This window comes from Nymphalis io, chromosome 3, assembly GCF_905147045.1.
Source record: "Nymphalis io chromosome 3, ilAglIoxx1.1, whole genome shotgun sequence".
In the NCBI taxonomy this organism is placed as follows: domain Eukaryota; kingdom Metazoa; phylum Arthropoda; class Insecta; order Lepidoptera; family Nymphalidae; genus Nymphalis; species Nymphalis io.
In genome coordinates, this window is record NC_065890.1 from 9,961,618 (window position 1) to 9,983,398 (window position 21,781).

Genomic DNA, 21,781 nt, shown 5'->3' on the forward strand with positions numbered 1-21,781 from the left:
AATTATACATTTCTAATATCCTTTAACAAATTTCTTAGTCTATGTTGTTTACAATTTATTCTACTAACATGAATTCTTCGCTACTTATATAGAGTTACTATTGCTTGAAGATTTATCACAAACAAATTTTAACATTGTAATAAAATTGAATATATTTTAATGAAATAATTAAACAATAATTATTACTATGTAATTGTGCGTTACAGACTATATTTCCATAAAAACGAGAGTATGTATTTAAAAAAATATTATAAACATTATTATGAAGCTTTAGTGTACTATTGGTATCAAAGCAAATTGAGCTGTGAGTTAAGTGCCCAAGTTATTTTATAGTGTGATAAATAAAGTAACCAAATCATAAATAATTAAAGAAGTAATTGATTTATAATCAATAAATTTACAAAAAATATCGCTTTTACTTCACATATGTTATTACCTTAATTAGTATTTTCGCTACAAAAATGTACTTTTTAGAGGATGGAAGACAGCTACGAAGACACAAGCCAATATAATGGTAAATACAATACTATTCATATTAACACAGTTAATAATAATTAACAATAAAAAACTGGACTTGTTAATCCTAGGACCAAATAATAATACTATTTAAGTTTTTTGTCGATATTGACTATTATTTATTTTCTTTTTATCTGCGTTTTTATGTGTTTTAAGTAGCTAAATTATGTTAACAGAAATAGATAAACTTAAACATATCATACAAATAAAATAGTAAACTTCTCGACGACAAACCAATCAATTCAATGAAAATAATTAATCTTTTTTACATAAAATAGTTAAGAAAGTTTGATAAAGGCAATAATTTGAGTATTCATTGCAAAACTTTCTTTTAAGTAGTCATCATAAGGTTAAAGATATAGATAGATACATTCTTAATAACCACTAATGTTTCGAATAATGTTAATACTTGAGCAATGAACAAATGTTCTCCATTTGAATATAGTATTTGTTTACTATTTTTGTGTTAAAAACATGTCAAAATTTAATAAACTATTTCATTTTATTCACATCAATAATCCGAATGGATATGATAAGTATATTATTAATAATCTTTTCCACTAATTTATTAATTAATGTTAATTATTCAAAGCTAAATTTTGTTATCTGTTTTTAATTTGCATATGTTATATTAAAAAAATACTTATATAAAATGATAGAGTTAGTGAAACATAAATTTTAATATGAAACTACTTGTACTTTTTACTAATATTTTAATTTACCCAAGCAAACGAACCAATAAGCAATTAGTTTTGTCTATTTTGTTAATCTTCAATATTGCTGTAAGTATATTATTTTTTCAAATAAATAAATACTTTGTTTTAGGTTAGTATTATGAAAGATATATCAAATTCAAATGACTAAAATACCTACAATAAAAAAAGCAAAAGAATAGGTTTTTGTAGAGATGTTACCTATATAATTTCAGAAGAAGGGTTAATCAGGACTCTTAGAGTCTGTTTGTCTATGTAAGAAAACAATACTATTATTGTTGTTTTTTTTTTGTAATGATAAAAGTTAAGGTTTAAGTCAAAACAACTATATTATATGAACTAGGTAAATCATCTTGACAATATTGTGATTGCAATATGTCTTAAATATAATTATGCAACATGTCTCAATAAAAGTTAATTTTTAAATGTCCTTTTCTGTTACGTAATAAAAATATTGGCAAGATTTATCATTAAAAATAAGCCAATTCTCCGAAAAATATTATATAATTTTAAGACAAACCAGCTTTTTCAGCTGATTTGTTAAATGACAAAATTGATTAACAAACTGGTTTAAAATTTTACCAATTTAAAAAAATATATTATTCGGAATAAAAAAAATATCCACTTTTAAGTGTAATTGTTTCAGTAGTTTTTTGGTTCTTGGAACAGGCAGGAGTCTTCAAAATTATTAAATTATTATTCTTTTAGCCTCTTTTATTAAAGACAACTCATACAATACAAACGATTCATTCACAAATAATACACACATTAGTTTAAAATTCCGCAACCTCAATGTCATGTCCGTACGCATCATTTCACGTCAACGCTCACAAGTGTCCCAGCTTAAACTAGTACTATTACATTTTAAAGATATTTTACCAATTCTCAATATACCTATTAATTTATTGCTCATTTTTATCTATAGCCAAACTTTCACTTACAGTTTGTGAGTCAGTCGAGTTAGCCGAGTCTTCGCCTAGGAGTCGACTGAGTTGATCGTCGAGTACGTCGCCCTGGCGAGCTTCCCTCTTAACCTCCGACGGAAACTCATCATCACCCGCCATCAAGCTCTCGTCTAGATACGAAAACGAATCTAAATTAATCTCCGACGTTGTTATGGCTGTACTATAAATATCTATCCGTCTCTGCTGTGACTTAGCCTCTGCCACTTTTTCCGAAAGTTTTGCCCTGGCTTTCGAAAGCGCCTCAGACTCAGACTTGTCGATTTTGATATCGATATCCTGTATTTTACTCAAACATTTCGATTTAATAGCGAATGACGAATCGTTACTTGATGAACCGTCATCCTGGAGCTGACTAAGTAGTGTTCTCGTAGTTCGAGACAGAGCACTCGAATTGGTATATCGTTCGATGTTATCACCTAAAACGTTAATTTATTTAAATTAACCTAGAATTGCAACAAGTAACAAATATAAATTAAAGACAAACTCACCTGTGGGTGTCTCTGTTTGCATTCTTTCCGCGGCTAAGTGTTCAGTTTTCGCTTCGTGACTATCGACAATGAATTCGTTTTCGCTATCACTGGACATGCCAAGATCTAAGTGTAAGGAGTTTAATTTGTCGACGTCGTCTTTACTTTTGCCTGGAGTAGTATCTAATTCCATTTCCCAGTCTGCAACACTCGAAGTATCTTTAACGGCCTCTGTTTCCTTAATAAAATCAGATTTTTCCTTTTCACTCTGTCCTATTATACCTACGGTAGATTGGTCTAATCTATCTATTTCTTGTAAACTAGTTGTTGAATCTATGCTGCTTGTGTTGCAAATTTCTGGCGTTATTTGGTTTTCAAACAACACTGGAGTTTCTTGAGTGATCTCTTGATCAATGTTTGTTTGATCTTTTTCAGGAGTACATGAAGCATTACTATTGTGACTACATAATATTTCAGACATAGTTGTCGTTCGGCCTGTTTGTTCATTATTTAGTTCCAAAACAATAACATTACTTGATTTTGATGGGTCTACTTGATCTGATTTTGTTGTTTGCAATAATTTGTTAACATTTTTTCCCATAATTATTTTGGACACATCATTTCCATTTTTAGTAAATGTGAGAGTTTTGCCTAAGGTGGCTCCTTTCTGGACGACTATAATATTGCCTTTCGAATTCATAGGTCTAATTATAGGATTAGGTATTTTGGGAGTAGGAATGGGGGGTGTAAGGCCTTTTACAGGAACAATATCTGCCATATTAGCAGTTTTTATTGGTTCTACACCAACAATTTTCGCGCTTGAAGGTATCGCATTTACGACTGTCTGATTAGATACAACATTGATTGCAGGTGATTTTGTTGCTTGAGAATTATGTGAACTAACTGACACTAATTTCATATTTGTTGGAATTCCTTTAAAATGAAACAATGGAAGTTGTCCTTCTTTACACGCCTTTGCGGGTAAAACAACCATTTTTTGGCCTGATTTCGGATTTACGACAAAAGTTTTAGCAGATACTTTCAAATCTGTAGCTGGTATTCCTTTTGGAGTTAAAGTTTCTGTTGTTTTATTTGATATGCTATTTGTTATACTATGTACGTTATCCTTAGTAGGTGTTGCATTCACTGAAGAATTGATAATAACTTTCGAATTAGTCAATCTATTTTCAATTGACGATTTTGATACAACAATCATTTTGTCTGATTGTAGAACAGGAGTGTGTGATGTTCTTGATTTTGGGAGTGAACCAATCACTTTAGTTGTAACAATTTTGCTGCTTGCATTAATGGATTTATGTGCTGGACTTGGGGACACGACCATTTGCCTATTTGATAGAAATTTAACTTCTTCAGTAGGCTTTTGTATGACTTTAAATTCAGACATTTGTACTTTTTTATCTGTACCAACTTCTCCGCGTTTTTTTATTATGAGTTGGCAGGGCTTACCACTCACAGGGTGCTTGGTAACAGGGGTAGCCTGAGCTTGTAATGACGATGGATCATCAGGGTGAGCACTGTCTGACATTGCCAACTCATGAGGCACTGTGGCAGGTTGGGTTAAAAGTTGCATTGTTGGTGAGTCTGAGACCATACTGGGAGATGAAAGTACTTTCGGTTTAATTTCATCTAAGTAGTCTGTTTTTGTTTTATTTCCTAATATTGATTGAGCATAGCTCGCTTGAAAAGAACCAGGTGGCCCTGAGTAATCTGCTTGTTGTCCTGAATTATACTGTCTACTCGGTGACAATGATTGTTCCTGAGTTTTTCTTTGTGCTTTCAGAGAGGCTTGTGTTGTGCTTTTGGAACTTTGTTTATGGGATCTATGTTTCAGTGATCGAACTGCATGAGGTTGACTGGATTTACTTGTTGAAACTTTGCTTACTTGATTGTATGAATGTTTAGAATGCCCTGATGATTTACCTGTCCAAAAAAATGTTGATTAATAAGTTTTTTTTTTGTAATGAAATCATGAGAGGATATAATTAATATACAGACTTGAAGCTGGCTGTGAATATCTTGAATAAACTTGTGATAAATTAAGATGTTTTTGATTTGTGTTTAGTGGTATGTTTCTCATATTTTTAACTGGTGTTGATGAATCATCGGGTAAATTGCCCCCTTCTGCTATTTTTCTTTTACGGCTAAGGAGTTCAGTTTCCCAAATCTAAAAAAGAAAGTTATTTTATTAAGCTAATAGTCCCATTGTAATATAAATCTTTAATTTTTATATAATGTAAGCTTACTTTTGCAGTACTGTCTTCCAAGGCAATCGGTGGATATGACATTTCATCCATTAGTTCATTTGATTGAGACCCTTCAGCAGTCTGGCCTTCATGATCTGGCATTTCCTCCTCATTTGACTTAGGAGCTATTAATTTCTCAGTCTCAATTCTATTTTTGATTTCTCTGTTTTCTGCTGCCGCTGCTTCAGCAGCTTTATCTGCTATTTCTGTATACATTGTCTGTGCAATTCCTCTTGGCATAAGTGGTATTAATCTTCTTCCTTCGCTTATCCATCCTAGCCCTGTGTTAGGACCGGCTAATCTGAAATTGTACAACAATTTAATTTGATGAGAAAATTTAAAGGTTTTTACAAACTTTTTACTTTTTAAAAACTTTGCATTTGTTTTTTTTTAAATCATATCAAGCCTATAGATCCAATTTATTCTGTAATAATGCATATGCTTATACAATGATAGTTTAATAATTATTATTCTTTTTTAATAAAAATAACTGAAGACATTTTAAATCTTATGTAATCAAAGATATATAAATATTAATTATTATTATTGCTGGCAATTATTGTATATAGGTTTGTAACATAATTTTAAATTCATTAATACTTGATTAGTGAAATATTAAGAATAATGTTAACATTAATGCACAAGATGTACATATTTTTATATTATTCCTGTTCCTAACATTATCTGAATTCAAAAAAATATTTATAAGAAAAAAAATTAAAATACTTTAGACAATACTCCTGTAAGAGCAAGCTGTGAAAAAATATGTTATAATTAGTCATAAAGTCCTTCATTACATTATAAAATTCCTATGTATACATTCATATTTTTAATCTTTTGGTGGTTTTACTATCATTAAGGAAATATAATTGCAATTATATTTGTTTTTATAAAATAAAGGTAGAATTATATACTCAAATTTTTAAACTACAATTAATAAAATACAGTTATAAAATATATTTCTAAAATAATTGTTGAATACTTGACTTAATTTTAAAGCTTTCAATATATAACAGAGGTTATCTGTCATACATAAAATGTATACAATATTTAAATGATATGTTTTAATTATAGTTCATTTAAAAAATTATACAGGAAATATAATTGTAAATCAAGAAATATGACAATTAAATATCTGTAAGGCCTAAGTTTAGTTAAGAATTAAAGTGGCAGTTTGAAACTACATAATTAAATATATATATTGGATAATTCTATTGGAAATTGATGTTTCTATATAAATTTTAACCAGCCCAATGCTGCAATGCAATATTAACTTTGGCGTCAAACTATTGCAGCCATCTTTATCATTGTTGTGTACTATTTTAGAATAAGTAGAATTACATTATAATTTTAAATTGAAGCTTACTGTTCAGCAATAGTAGCTAAGAGTTCGTCATTAGACACGCGACGCGCCTCAGCGCTATGTCGATCATTGCTAATGTGCAAAACGGCGCGTAGTTCTTCAAGCAACTTTTTTCTGTTGTCTTCTAATGCTCCTTGTGCTCTGAATACACTTATCATATTCGAGTAGGCTTCCAATTCTATAAGTAAACGAACCAGTATTTAAAAAGATATACAACAGTAATAACAAAATGCATGGAAAGGATTCTGATCGTTTTAAGCATTGTGGAAGAAAACCATAGGAGGGAAAACGAATGCCATTTATAAAACTAAATATATACCGAGTCTTCTAAGCGTCCGACGACATTCGTCGCGTGTCATATTAAGAAGCATAGGCCACATGTTTAATCTTTTACATTAAACACTCATAAATTACTATTCATTTGTACGATTTGAACCATATTTTATTAAAATACTTTACTGGCAAATATCCATACTGTTTACTTCAAACTAGGGCTAACCGATACAAGTAAATACGAGAATTACACTCGATAAATTTTATCGATGTTATTGTTTACTCGATTTTACAGTAATAGTCGAACTGTGAGTATTATGAATATCTAAAATGAAACAAAACTTTACAAACGTTTTCGTAAATTATTAATTAATTTTGAGTAAATTTTGTTAAATAATCTATTGTTATCAAGTTTCTGTTTTTATTATTTTTAACAAATTTTGAATATAATGTTAAAACAAATGAAATATTGATAATTATTTTTTATTTAAATAAATAAGCTATTCAGGAATACAAATATTTTGCTACCTACTTATTACATTTCTAAAAAAGAAATTAAGTATTTAACATAGAAACATATATTTATTAATATTGTATTGTGTATATTAATTTATGATTTATTTATCAATAATTTTAATATAATATTATACCGATTAAAATATCGATTTGAACTTCGTTGCTTATGGACATATCGATTCAATATTACTGAGTCGAAAGACAGTTCGTTAAATTTGACATTTTCAAGTAGGAATGCTAGTTGTAAAGGATAGCTTACATTTAGTCTATGTCTATAGACATCAAATTTAATATTGTTTGTAGTAACGAAATAATGGTATTATTAAAAACTATAATTGATATGCATATATACGAATAATAATAAGATAACAAATATATGTACTACTTCAAATAATGTCAAGACCATTTATTTTAACTGATTCGATCTAACAGAAACATAATATAATAAATACCTACAAACTAACTTTATTATATTTGATAACTTTCGTAATTTATTAAGATTCAATTTTAATAATAATAAAAAAAACAATTATAATATACACTACGCAAAAAAACTATTATGTAGCGATAAAAGCATAATATGGCGCGGCTGAATACTTTAAGTCTATGAATAATTTGAATTCCCATAAACAATTAAGAAACCTAGAGAAATACATTAATACACCACAAGCAAGCTGCTTTCTGATAGCAGGTTGTCATTGTCAGATTTTAAACGTATTTTCTGTTTTGAATAAATTGTTGATAAACTAACTCAATTTATTGTGTTTGGTGTAATTTTTATTTTACAAAATCATGGATGTAGAAGAGATAATAGACTATATTAAATCGCTAAAAAAAGGCTTTGACAAAGAATTATTTCAAACTAAAATCGATGAATTAGGATATATAGTGGATAACATAGGACTTAACTATGAAGATTTCCATACCTTGTTTAAAGTTTGGTTGAACTTGAGTATACGTAAGTACATTCATAATTATAAATAAGAAATCGTATACACATATATTACATTACCCAAATATGTTTTAGCTGTTACAAAATGGGTTAATCTTGGAGCCAGTATATTGCCCAAAGAAAAGGTGAGGCAAAGTACTGTTGAGTATGCATTGCGATGGCTTCTCGCAAACTATGACAGTCAAAGTAATTTTTCAAGAATTGGCTTTCTTTTGGATTGGTTGACAGGTATAATAAATGCGATGATTTTTGTACAAAAAGAACAATAAAATTTTTTTTGTACAAAAAATAAATAAATAATATGATTTCATTTCAGCTGCCATGGACTGTGATAGTGTAGATATGAAAGCTCTAGATATGGGATATGAATTGTTTTATACCATGATAACATTTGAGGCACTTGTAAGTATATAAGATTTGTTCCATAACTTTATGGATGAAGACCAATGAACAAAAACCATTTGTGTAGTGATAGTATTTTAAAATTATTATAGCTTTACAGCTATTATAATTAATACTAAGCTAATATCATTTTAAAATATGTAAAAAAATTGTATTATCCAATGTGTATATATTTTTTTGGCTTTTAATAGTATGAACAATTCCAGGCTGCACATGCTATGAAACTTGTGTATACATTGACTAAGCCAAATGATGTTACTAGAAGAAGAGTACTGGAATTGATGGAGTACGCAAAAAATAGAGAAGCTAAAAAGGTAATTTAATAACACAAAAATTCAATAGTTTTTTTAATAAAACAATATCATAAAAAACTAAAGCAGTATTTTTTTGATTATTTCAGAATATGTATAGACAGATTCAAGTCCTGCTTGGTTTGTTTAAGTCTTACAAACCTGAATATGTTCCTGAAGATGTGCCTTCAATATCAATACATACAGCATTTAGAAAAATAAATTTAACATTACTTGCAAGGTTTAAAAATGCACAGGTAAAGTTTATTATATTACAAAAATGGCTTCTATTGGACCTGGGATATCATATAGTTGCTAACACTTTTACAATATGATTATTTTCTTAGATACTGATTAAAAAAAGTAACTAAAATAATTAATATTTTTTAAATTTCAGAATCAAAGGAACAGCTTGAGTAAAGAGACATTTAAGCTGTTCTGGATTAATTCATTAAACTCTGTAAGTTTTCTGATTAAAGTTTATGCTTTATATTATGTTTAAATTTATAGTAATGTGATGTTATTGTTTTTAGGAAGGTAGAAATAAAAAAGCTGATCCACTCATACCAAATTTGGAATTTACAAATATAGGTTCAAAACAGTATGATATTGATGCTCAGAAGAACTATCTAGACTTTTCTGAGTGAGTATGATTGTGTACAATTTGTCTTATGAAATCCAATTGAATATATCAAATAATTTATAAGAAATTTTTATGTCATTGATAGTTGATTTATTGTAATTCAGCAATTTGTAATTTGAATATTATGTTAAAAAAACTGACAATAAAACAATTAAAGTTTGGGAATGGTTGAACTTGCAGGCCCGTGTCCCTGCTGCACTACAGCGCGCAGCGGACCATGCGTCGTCCGGCGCGATTACGCGCGTTGTTGTGCAACCCGGCAGGGTTGGCGCTGCTTGCCGCAGCAGCCAGTGCCGACCACGCCTTTCTGTCACACGAGCTTCACCATCTACTCACCAGCTGTGATTATGGATTGCTTGTCTATTAATTATACTTTGAAATTTAAACATTCTATGGAAATACATCTTACATCCTGTGATTATCATCAAGTAGTCTACATGAGTGAGAAGGCAATGGCTTTTTTTTTCAGGTTTCTTAGAAACGTCGCCTCATACTTATATTGAAAAGCAGGACCTACTGCAGAGATTGGCAATATTTCAATCAACACTCATGCAAGGTCTACCTGTTGTGACTCGTTTCTTGGCACAGTTCTTGCCATTTTGGAATGAAAAAGATTTTTTGCCAGAGGTGAGTGATTTGATTAAATATAGAAAATTTATAATTACAAATTGAAAAGTCTTTTAATTTTTTAATTTTGTAGATTCTTCAACTCGTCGAATGGGTGAACGTTGAAGGCGCCGATCATGTGAATGTCATTTTAGACACGCTAACGAAGATTTATTATAGAGCACAACCTATAGAACAGTGTGCTATACTCAGGAGTATAACCAGCATGTATACAAACTTGGTAAGTTTACAAACCTGTATAAAAATATATTCTATGCTGACTTATTAGGCTTATTTAGTAATGGTAGTGGCAATATACAACAACTTTTGTTGTGTTTAAAACAAATATATTTATCAAAATGTATATTAAAACATTTACTTATAGACACATTCAAGTATGCGGTCCCGACATTATTTTCTAAGTATACAACCTACTGAATCAATGTATGCAGAAATATTGACAATGGTTTCTTTAAGAATTAGTGACATGTGTGACAAAGGATTGCAATATTCACCTGGTAAGTTGCTTTTTAAATTATTTTTGTACAGTTACTATTTCGTTAGTCTCAATAAACCAGCTTGTTACACTACAGATTATAAGATCTATACAGAAGTTCTAATTAGGTCAATAAAAATTATTGGGTTTCTCTGATAAGTAAAACTGTGCCTCGCATCTGTACACCTTGGATTTTATTTGCCTTTATTTTTACTTTTTAAACTTGATTATGTGGCGTAAATGGCAATTACAAAATTTTTTATGTGATCATTACAGTACAGTAACAGCCTGTTATGTCCCACTTCTGGGCTAAGGCCTCCTCTACTTTTTGAGGAGAAGTTTTGGAGCTTATGCCACCACGCTGGTTGGTAGAATACACATGTGGAATAATTTCGATATTTTTATTCACCGTCATGCACGAGATGAATTAAAACCACAAGTTAAGCATATGAAATTTCAGTGATGCTGGGTTTGAACTTACCACTGGGCCATTTTGGCTTAGATTTACATATTTCATACGATTTGTTTACAGTTCTGGTTCAATATTATGCACTACAAACAGTTCTTGATTAATTTACCTTTATTTATAGTACTGTTCCCCTTATCTAACCACTTAATTTTACTTCCAAAGTTATGTTTACAACTTCATTGACGTTGAAAGTGCTATAATTTCGCGAATCCATAGTGAATATCATAGATTATTCAAGATCGTGACCAATGGCCAATATCGCGTTAATTCAATTCCAAAGCTGTTTATTTGTCTTTAATAATCTTGTGTTTGGAATAGGCTACATATTAAGATGTTCCAATAAACTAGTAATTAGTTTATTAACTATTAATGTATGTATAACCTAACGAACATGGGCCGCGTCCTCAGAGGACGCGCTGGTGCTGCAGAGCGCGACGCGCGCGTGCGTGCGGTGCGCGCGCGCGGCGCGGGGCGCGGCGCGGGGTGCGGCGCGGGGCGCGGGGCGCGGCGTGGTGTGCGCGCTGGCGCCGCGCGCGCTGCCGCTGTCGCTGCCGCTGCTGGCCGGGTCCGCCGCCGCTCTCGACCGCCTTGCCGCGCTTGTCGTGCTGTGAGTTTACTTGAATTTCTTTTATGTTGTATTCGCTACGTCTATTAATAGGAATTTGCCTTCGGTTGCTTTTTTGTTTGTACTTATTTGTTGTGTACTAGTTGTCTTCCGAACACAGAACGGAAGACAGACTTCCGTTAGTTGTGTTCTGTTATTGACATTAGTGGGGTTTTGGATTCCTAGGCTAGTCTGATTAGTTTTCAACCAGCCTGTTCATCATATGGGTCATCTCTATTATGCGTCGCCATTGTGAGGACTAGAATCTCCTTAGTTGACGCCGTTACCTCTCATCAGTTTCCCCGGCGCGACGTCGCAATAACTGCGTGGGATACGCTGTCGTGCAATTGTAGCTTACTTGTCACACATTTGGAGAGATTCTTTGTCTGCCATTTTGTATGTAAAGTACATGGTCTTAGGCTGTGCCTTGAGAATGGCAACAGCGCTTTGTCTTATCTACGTTGAATAGGGTGTTAAAGCTGCTTGTTTTATGAGCTCGTCTGCTTCTTTTTTTTTTTGTTTCTTTCCGTTCTTTCCGTTCTGGTTTCTGGCCGTTCCAGATAGATCTGACCTCTACCTTCACTATGATATGTTCTTAATTCAGTGCCGATGTCCTTAGCATTCCTCAGCAGTTCGAGCGAGGTTTTTGAGTCGCTCAAATTATATTTTTCCTGCTGAGATCTGCCATCTCCACCATCTTATAATGGGCGTTGATTTCTGATTGTTTTGTAAGATTTAAGACTAAAGGCGGAGTGGTCCTTTCTTATCTTTCTTCCAACATTTTAGCTTCATTTTTGCCCCCAATCTTGCTGCCGTGTATATTTATTTCTGAGTGCTCAGTTTTGTGTTCCATATTGTCCAGGAGCTCGAACTCTATTGGTAGTTAATATTCATAAGTGTATTTTTTTTCAAATTGATTAATAATATTAACGCTAGTAGGAATATAAAGCTAAGGATTTTTTATTTAAAGTAATAGATTAACAAATTTATTTGTTATTTTATGATTATCATTGTTATTTAATTCAATCGTTCACATGAGTATGAATATATAATATAATAATAATTTTGTAGGTACAAAGAAATATTCTCTGCCATAAAAGCGAAGAATGGGAGAAAAGATCAAGTTTACGTTGAACAGATGCAGATTTTGAAAGCATTCACATCAGATTTTGTGAGCTGTTTCTATGAAGAATTCCTCAGTGGGCGCAAGAAAGGGTTCACCTTCAGTAAATTGCACCCGCAGCTGGTTAGCAAGTTGACGCATATAATACCAGATGTCGATACAAAGTTAAGCATCCGCAATCACTTAGCATTCGCACCGTACACGTATGTGTCGCTACAGGCCATAGATCAAACGGACGCCGACAATAAGTTATGGTTTAACACAGTTATCGAGCAGGAATTCGACAATTTGAGACAATTTGCTGTGCAAGCAATGCCCGAGCTGCGCTAACACTTAAGAGCAATCGTGAATACTTTGTGCTCAATATATTCAAAATCATAAGGCTACTTATGATAAGTATTTGAAATGAAATAAAAAATTCAACAATTTTAAATCACACGCTAATTTATAACATTATTGTAGTTTTAATTTATATGTTAAATGCGAAATCATAGTTTAGGTTATAATATTAATCTTATCACATACCTTACTGCTTCATTTAATATATCCCCTATTATAACTATCGAAAGTAAATATAGAGAAGTTATATGGTTATAGTTCTTTAAAATATCTTTAACTAGATTTTCCGTGTAATTAATTGCACCCGCGTTAAATGGTTCTGCTCTGTCTGCGTGGGTTATAGTGTGATGTTTAATCTGCAAAAATATTTATAAATCCCCCTGTTAGTTCCAGAGGTTAGTGCTTTCAAATAAAAACAAACAAAGTCCTTAGATTTATTATATTCAAATATTATTGACTATGTTTCAAAAGCTAGAAATAATTAAGAAATTATAAAAAATAAACAACAAATATGTGATTCATTAATAGGATGAGGGGAAAATGTACTTATAAAGCATGTTACACAAACAACAATGTAATATAAAATAATACAAATGAATGGAATTTGCTTGCCATATAACTGTCAAACCTATAGAGTTTAGACGTTGAATGGTTCGAATAAATATGGGCTTGGTCGTCGAATCCGAAACCTCAACGAATATTGAAAAATGCTTAAAAGAAAAGTGTTGATTAATATTTAAAAATTATTCGTTTATATTTAAAAAAAATATTACTGACTGGGTATCGAAATGGTAAATGGTTGAAAATAAAAATATATATACTACTTGATAGTATTATAACTGTTAGTTCAAATTCTAGGAACAAATGATATTCAGTCAAATAAAAGTGGCCAGACATATTTTCACATATTCACATAGCCATACTGTAATTATTCAAATAGTGCTCGATATATATCTGAACGGATCATAGCTGTCATCAAAACCAGCTTCGAGATTTTTCATTTGAGCGTTTTTCACTTTTTATAGTTAGTTTTTGCCAACCAGGAGCAAATATTTGAAAAATTAATTCTCTATTAAAAAGTTAAGTTAAAATTGGCTATATGGTTAAATGCTTCACAAGCTAAATATTTATTGTAAAATTTTTGATAAGTTAATCGAATATTGAAATGTATTTAGCACAGATTACATTAAATTTATTTTTATACTCTTTTCATAACATTATTCATAATTTTACATTTTAATTTAGACTCAGCATTATAAGTGATCTGGTACTTGTTGTACATTATATTAATATTAATATGTGTTTTATAATGAGGATCTTACAAAAAATGTTTTTTTAATATTTCTTGAATGCAATAAATAAATTATTCTTGGTTTCTTTTTTTGTAATACTATAGATTATGCTATACAGCTTACTGATATCTGGACATTTTTTTCTAAAAGAATATGTAAATGGTATATCAATAACCGTTTATTAAACAAATGTAAAGTAAGGTAACATTTGCTACGAAAATGTATATTAAATATTAGCTCAACAAACGTAAATCAAAATTTAGTAGTTAAGAATTTTTGTATAAAGTAATTAATTTAATATAAAATTACTATGTTATTTGTGTCTGTTTAATGTACAATATAAACTTTCAATTGAGCATTCTAACTTAAAAAGATTGATATTTCAGTAAGCAATTTGGATAATTTTACATATATTGGTATATAAGTACTTATGATGTGTTATTGTTTCTACTTTACAGTGACGGATTGTACCTATTATGCGATTAACCCAGCTGTTAAGACATCAAACTTTAGAATATTATACTATATGTGACAATAATGGTTAATAAATGTTTTCAAATATAAAGAAAATTCTTGAAATTAACTTTTTTTGCTGACCCTTTCCCATGAAACGAATAATTTATAAAGTAACTATTTAAACATAAATAGCTAAAATCATTTTTATGGAGAATAGCTTAGAAGTTAATACTTATGATAAAAAAATTCAACATTAAAAAAACAATAATTTTATGTTCGTATTTATAATATAGTTCCCTTTGTTAGAACTCGCGCCCGTCATAGTACAATTAAAAAAAAGGAATCAGTATACCTAAAGATAATGTGTTCCTCTATTCATGATTTCTAACGTATTCAATGTCCTTTCAAATTTCAATTTAGGATGACAAAGAAAACAAGAATTTAAAATAAGCTTGAGTGCTTGGGTCCCATTAATTACAGTTTAAAAAAGCGCTTAGGGCGCTTTCCTGCAGTGGGTGTACTTAATACAATGTAGGTACAGTCCTACAATATTCAGTGATGTATTATGCGGCGAGCTGTCCCTGCGTTGATCTGTAGACGCTGGACGTGACAGGGTGTCTATATTATCTATAAAATAATAAATAATATTTAAAATAAACGAAACTTTAAAATAAGCATCAAATTACAACTTAAAATCGATACAAGGATAATTTAAACGTGCTTTGATCATATAATACTTTTATTATAATAGCAATGTGTATTACTGGTTCCTGCTCATTTCTTTAAGGCCGTAGCGTGAACTTATATACTCAATAATCTTCCTCAATAAACGAAATCTTACGCAAAATAATTATTTAAATTGCATTGGTAGTTTCTGATATAAGCGTATTCAATAGCACAAACTTTTCAGATACTACCACTGGGATATAGATGTAGATTAACATTGCAAGTATGTTATACTATTCGCGTTTCCATTCTTTCAAATAAAAAATACTCGTCTTGCCATTTTCTCTTATTACTGATGCTCATTTATTTTTCGTGGTCTGCTCAAAAGCATAAATTATGGATACCGTGGTTGGAGAGTGCCACGTAGCAGGGTGTCGCGTTGGGACGCCCACCCCCACCTACACTCGATGAGAAATGTTTCAGGGACTTTGGGTACCCTTATTCCCCTTTTTGTGAGTGATAAGGATATTGTGTTAACCGGCTTCACTGATATATTTTTTTGGAATTGGTATCATATGATATGTTATTTTATTTATATGTGGCAAATTAACTATAAATATTGTAGAATATATTTATAACTTTAACCAAAAACTATGTTTGTTTGTTGTTTTATATCTAAGTTTCTAAAAATGGATACTAATATCCTTTGGCTAACCAAATAATGATTGAAATCAGTAAACATTTACAACTACAAAATATTTACTACTGAGTATTTAATTGTTTTATTTTTAAAATTGATACGACAAATCTCATAGTTGTGTTAATTATTAATCCATATTTCGGAGTTAGCAATAACGTGTGTTTTTAAATTAACTTTTTTTAAGAAGACAAAGTAAAAAAATGTATTAGGTATTGTAGTACTTTCATCTTGCTAATAAAGAAACGTGACCATACGTCATAAGGAGCCGAAGGTTTGTTTCTGCGAGTAAAAATATGTGTAGCTGGTAACAATTGATAGGGGAGGCACGCGAAGGGTAAAGTAGTTCATATCTCGAACCCTTTGTTCTCTTTACGCTCCTTTTATCCCTGCTCAAAAATCGCTTCGAGAATCGTGTTTTCGATGTGATGTAACTACCCCACTGGTCCCGTTTTTGTCAAATTATGCTATAAGGGTAAGTGTGGCTGCTCATACTTTGAAAAGGGTCTTAGTAGAGTTATATTTTTAAACAATTTTTATTCCGTTAATTGTTGTATGTATATTTTTGTCTTACTATATTGAAATGTTTTTTTATATAAAATTAAGTTGATAGAATATTGATTATCCCGCGTATTGTACGATTTCGTTGTACCGTAAAATTCAACCAAGGGAATCTTGTATATTCTCAGAATTACATTATTTCCTTTTTAATAGCTCTTAAATATTACGACCAAAAGAATTAACTAGAATTCAAATCAAGACCATTTTAACATACTATATTTGTAATTATTGATACCTAGCGAAAGTTTTAAAAGTATTTTACAGTAAAAATTCGATATATATGTTTTGTACGTACCTAATATTAACAATTATTGCGACTGAAGCCGTAGTCGAACAAGTACTACTGTGACTGTTAAATGTTGTTTACGTTGTATTTGCATGACTGTCCTTGCATGAATTCGTTTGTTAAAAATCCTTGCAATTAATAGATTAACAATATAATGTAATTTAATTTGTTTTAATAAATGTTGACATTAGATATTTTATTAGTAGAAAATAAAATGAATAATTACATTTAATGTTAGTAGCTGCTAAATTTATTGTTTCGAAAATTAGTAAGTACGTGTTATCAAATGTCAAAGCTCTCTTAACCTCTAAAATCAGCAAACACGAGCGTTGAGTCGTGCTAATGTCGGTTAAAGCTCAACCGGCTGCTGTCTGTATCCGAATCGATAAAATTCGGGTCTGCGCCCCCGAGCGTTGCCATGACGACACGCCCAACCCCGGGCAGCCACCCCTCCGCACCACCTCATCTCCGAGAACATCGATGTTGACTTAGACGGATAGGGTAAGAGGCTTATTAATGGTTTTATGTTACTTTGCCTTCGCTTATAAAACGTTTTCCTTTAAAAAAGCGTTTGATCTCATTACGCTGGGATTTTTAAATTTCTTTTTCGATTGATTATTCAAGAGAAAAACAAATTAAATTTATTATATTTTTATTATATTGTTTTTTCTTTTATTGATATTAAGTAAGCGTTCTGTAAATAATAGCAGTGAATTTCACGTAGATTTCACGTTACGACCGTCGCCATCTTGCTAGACCGCGTGGCGCCATTTCAAATTGTGTTCACGATTGTACGTCTCCAGAATTATTTACGTTTGTGAGTTTGCACCTTCTTTGGGAGACGTAGTGTCTGTATATTATGAAACTACTTTAGAATCATTCATTATACCAACTAGGATACTAACTATGTTTTAAAATTAGGTTAATATAAATTGTTTTACAATAAAAAAACGCTAGCAGTAAAATAATTTGTGGTAGCATGTAGAAATTTCAAATCGATTTAAGAGGGATCTTCACATTTCCTCTAACGCGAAAACATAGTCAGCTTCTACTCAGTTTATTTAGGGTGAGTTAATAGGGGTGCACTAGCTTCCTAATGTTTACCTATTATGTTAATATTTTTATCCACTATGTGGAAAAAGATAGTCAAGAAATCTAAATTCTTGGGCTAAATATATGCTGATGCGCTTTGTTAGCTATGTAAGGAATACTAGGTATTTTTTATTTGCTTACATGTAAATATCTATGATAGATATGTTTGTATATGAAAAAATACTTTTTTAAGCAATGTTTATTTAGTTTCTGTGAATTATTTAAATTTGAAACATTATACATGGAGCGAGAAGGAGATAATTTCTTATTATTATTCCCTTGGCGAAGTTTAGCTCTTTTGTTTTTCACGGCAGGCAATAAAGAGGTAGACGCCTGGAAATGTGCTGCATTTATACAGGTTCCGAGCGCCTCTAACACAGAGATTGTGCTTTATTTTCTGCGCTCGACGCTCTTTTGCCGAGCCCTCTTATTGCTTTGAGACTAACAAGGTTTTTAATTATTTCCTTTAACGTCACTTTCAGCAGCGGAACACACGAAGCGTCCTTGTTTCAGACGAAGACCTAAGGCCTTTTATTAAAGAGTGTTCCTTATTATAATATTCATAGAATTTGTCGAAGAGTTTAATTTTTTTTTTAGATAATTTACACCTATATTTATGTATATCCAATGAAATGAAAATATTAAAGAAAATATTCAATCAGGTAGGTTCTACAAACACTTTTGAATCATTATTTTAAGGTTGAATTAAATGTTTAGCTAACACTGGATTTAAAAGCAGGTTCCTACCCAGGAGTACTTAATGTTATAATCACTTATATACAAAAATGTATCTTGTATGATAATCAAGGATTAGGTATTAACTTCTAGCTCTATTATAAAGTATGTAATACATTTTAAAAGATTTAATATTATGTAAACCATATTCCTTAATATTTTAGTAAATTAAGATTTTCGTTTATATATTCAATTATAGGAATAGCGAATATAAATTGTCTATAAATAAAATTTAAGAAAAACTGATTCGATTACTTTAACTCTTTTTACATTATGCAATTATTATTAAGTAGATATTTACATAGGGGTTTTCATTAATTTATATTGTGGGGTAGCATGGAGATTATGAATCTTATTAATGATTTATTGCACCCTCCGTCGTGGAGTGCATGCGTGTGTACGTGCCGGCTGAAGATCGACGGGATTCTAGCTGGGATTACTTAGATTATATTAGGGACAGCCCGACTATTGATTATAAAAGGATGAAAATGATATTTCTAAGAAAACCTTTTAAAAATATAGAGGTGTATTAGATTTACAGATGTATCTACTTAATACAGTAAGGTCACAGGTTATGAACACTAAATAATTCAGATCCAGTTATTATTTGAAAAAACCCATTAGAAAAAAAAATTAAAGTCAAGATTTTCATTTTTATACGATATTTTAATTTGTTTAGCTTTATCTCCAGAGGTTGTGGTTCTTTCTATTGAATTACGTACCTAATCATTAATCATAATATAATGTATTTTTATCAAGTACTTGTTTTCACCCGCAGTTTGGCACTCGCGCATTCTTTCAGAATATGTGTCATTGTACGGATAAGCATAAACTATGTTTTTCGGTTGCTCCGTCGCTTTTTGGAAGACAAAGACAGTTCACATTTATAATTCCTGCCTTTATTATGTATAATATACATAATAAAGGCAGGCAAATATATATATATATATATATATATATATATATATATATATATATATATATGATATAATATAATCACTACGAAAACAACCTCACCTAATGTAAAATTTAATGATTTCTATCTATGTCTATCTTTTATCTGTTATCGTTGTCTTCTCGTTGTTTTGTCACGACTTAACGCATTTCTAAAAAACTTAACACGTCTAACGTTATTTTTGAAATATATTATATATTACGAAGCTAATCTGTAAATCTATAAATCAGAAAATTCTTAGTCATGCCTGCTTTCAGCAGGCATTAATCTCAACAAAGATTTATTGCTTCTCGAGCGTAATGTTTGCCGTAACAAAGCTATCAATTTTACCCCTTCTGTTTATTATCTTAGCAAAAATGTATCTTTGTATTATAATTACTTAGCAATTTTGCCTTTATCGTATTATGTTATAGATAATGATTTTCGACCATTTTAATTTATACCTGTAGATAAAAGGAGTTTAAATGGCAATACAATAATATTAAATTAAAATGATTGCTTAGATTAACTTAATTTAATGTATGTGTTAATAAGTAGAAAGTCCCAACTAAAGCATCTAACTAGACAAGACTTAAAGCAATCTTAGCACATAGAGGCTATCAGGGTTGTAGTGCGGTTGCATTGTAAAACGTATCTGACATTCGTAATTGATGTAAAGAGGTATAATTGGTAGTACTAAAAGTTGTTTGTAAAAAAACTAGATTTTTTGTGACGTCGATATAATTGAACTTTAAAAATTTGGCACTGGACATGTTCTGTTCAGAGTGAAACAATTATATAAGTTAAATATATACCTTTGAAATTGTTTAAGGACCTATTTCTAATTCATTCTTAAAATTTTAATTTTGTTGTCATATTTTAAGTAATAGTAGATATTAATGTAGATAAGTAACAATAAAATTAAAGGATGGATTGACAGGGGAATATCGTCGAGTAATATGGCCAATAAATATTAGCTAAAAACAATATAAAAGCGAATGAATGTTTGAAGCGTTTGTTCGTTCGTAGGTAAGTCGTTCGTAGTAAGATCGAAAAATATTTGATGAAACTCTTCGAGAACGATTATGATTTTAAATAGTAAAATATGACTGCATACATATTTATATTTTGTCGCTCGATACGATTTTCACTATGCGCTAGTTCCCTGAATACATTTTCAATTCCAGTAGGCAATAAACGGGCGTATAGTTCCGTATAACATGATACATAATCACAGTATATAATAATCCATCGAACAGTATATAAAATTGCTAGATATAGATAGCTAGAGCATGTCGGCCGGGGCTCGCAGCCCGGATGTAACTATTGGCAACGTCTGGCCGCCCGCGCCCGCCGCTCACCCTCTAGCTCTGCGACCCATTTTAGCGAATAAACTCACCAGAGATAGGGACCGAAATTGCATGGTAAATGTGCTAAAGTTACGATTGTATCCTGTTGTCAATTGCATCACCTCTCGCCACCTGATTCCCAGCGGCGGAGGGTGAGCCGCTGGCTGTTTGCCGCCTGCTTGCTTTGTGCCTGTTTAATAAGTACATTCAGCCATGTTGGCGAGTGCACACGACAGCGTTGATGTGTAGTAATTACTTTCAGAGTAGACGATTGTTCGATATCCATTGTGTTGCCGTAAACGCCTCCAGCTAAATCGGACAGCGGCGAATTGATTCGCTATTTGACAATGGAATAATGTTGCAGGGGTTGATTGAATATCAGCCTTTTTTAAATAAGCGTTTTTATAAATTGTATCAGCAGCTATTTCAATATATCTATTTCATAGTACATATTTTAGTTTTGGTAATATTACTATTTGTAATAATTTATTATAAAAAATGTACTCATACTCTATGTAAGAGTTGATCAACAAAATTGAACTCCAATTCGATGCATTTCAATATTCGATTTGATCGCTTTACATACTCGTGAAGCAAAAATGTATGTAGTATAAGCAGACTAAATTGTTTTTTTTACCTTATGTTTCAAAAAGTTTTTATTATTTTGTATTGCTATAAAATAATATATAATAAAGTTTTTGTAGGTATTTTA

General features: G+C 31.0%; 2 protein-coding genes across 4 annotated transcripts; one reads left to right on the top strand and one right to left on the bottom strand.

Annotated features, from left to right (window-relative positions):
- Window positions 1-1,291: 1,291 nt before the first annotated feature.
- LOC126780584 (BRCA2-interacting transcriptional repressor EMSY) lies at window positions 1,292-6,787 on the bottom strand. Of its 3 annotated transcripts, XM_050505193.1 has the most exons (7): window positions 6,608-6,787; window positions 6,292-6,466; window positions 4,926-5,226; window positions 4,678-4,846; window positions 2,683-4,602; window positions 2,521-2,610; window positions 1,292-2,304 (listed from the first exon to the last, which is right to left on the bottom strand). In XM_050505193.1, the coding sequence occupies exons 1-7, from the start codon at window positions 6,666-6,668 to the stop codon at window positions 2,132-2,134; spliced, it is 2,889 nt and encodes a 962-aa protein (XP_050361150.1). In that variant the 5' UTR covers window positions 6,669-6,787; the 3' UTR covers window positions 1,292-2,131. The 3 variants fall into 3 exon arrangements, with proteins under 3 accessions (XP_050361150.1, XP_050361159.1, XP_050361142.1); XM_050505202.1 differs by lacking the exon at window positions 2,521-2,610; XM_050505185.1 differs by having other exon boundaries at window positions 1,293-2,610.
- Window positions 6,788-7,786: 999 nt separating this feature from the next.
- LOC126781121 (centromere protein I-like) lies at window positions 7,787-14,037 on the top strand. The gene is made up of 13 exons (XM_050505947.1): window positions 7,787-8,035; window positions 8,105-8,257; window positions 8,346-8,431; window positions 8,638-8,745; window positions 8,832-8,978; window positions 9,119-9,181; window positions 9,255-9,364; window positions 9,545-9,705; window positions 9,834-9,991; window positions 10,065-10,211; window positions 10,356-10,488; window positions 11,344-11,542; window positions 12,611-14,037. Exons 1-13 carry the CDS (start codon window positions 7,870-7,872, stop codon window positions 12,990-12,992), a joined length of 2,013 nt encoding a protein of 670 aa, XP_050361904.1. The 5' UTR covers window positions 7,787-7,869; the 3' UTR covers window positions 12,993-14,037.
- The last annotated feature ends 7,744 nt before the right edge of the window (window positions 14,038-21,781 follow it).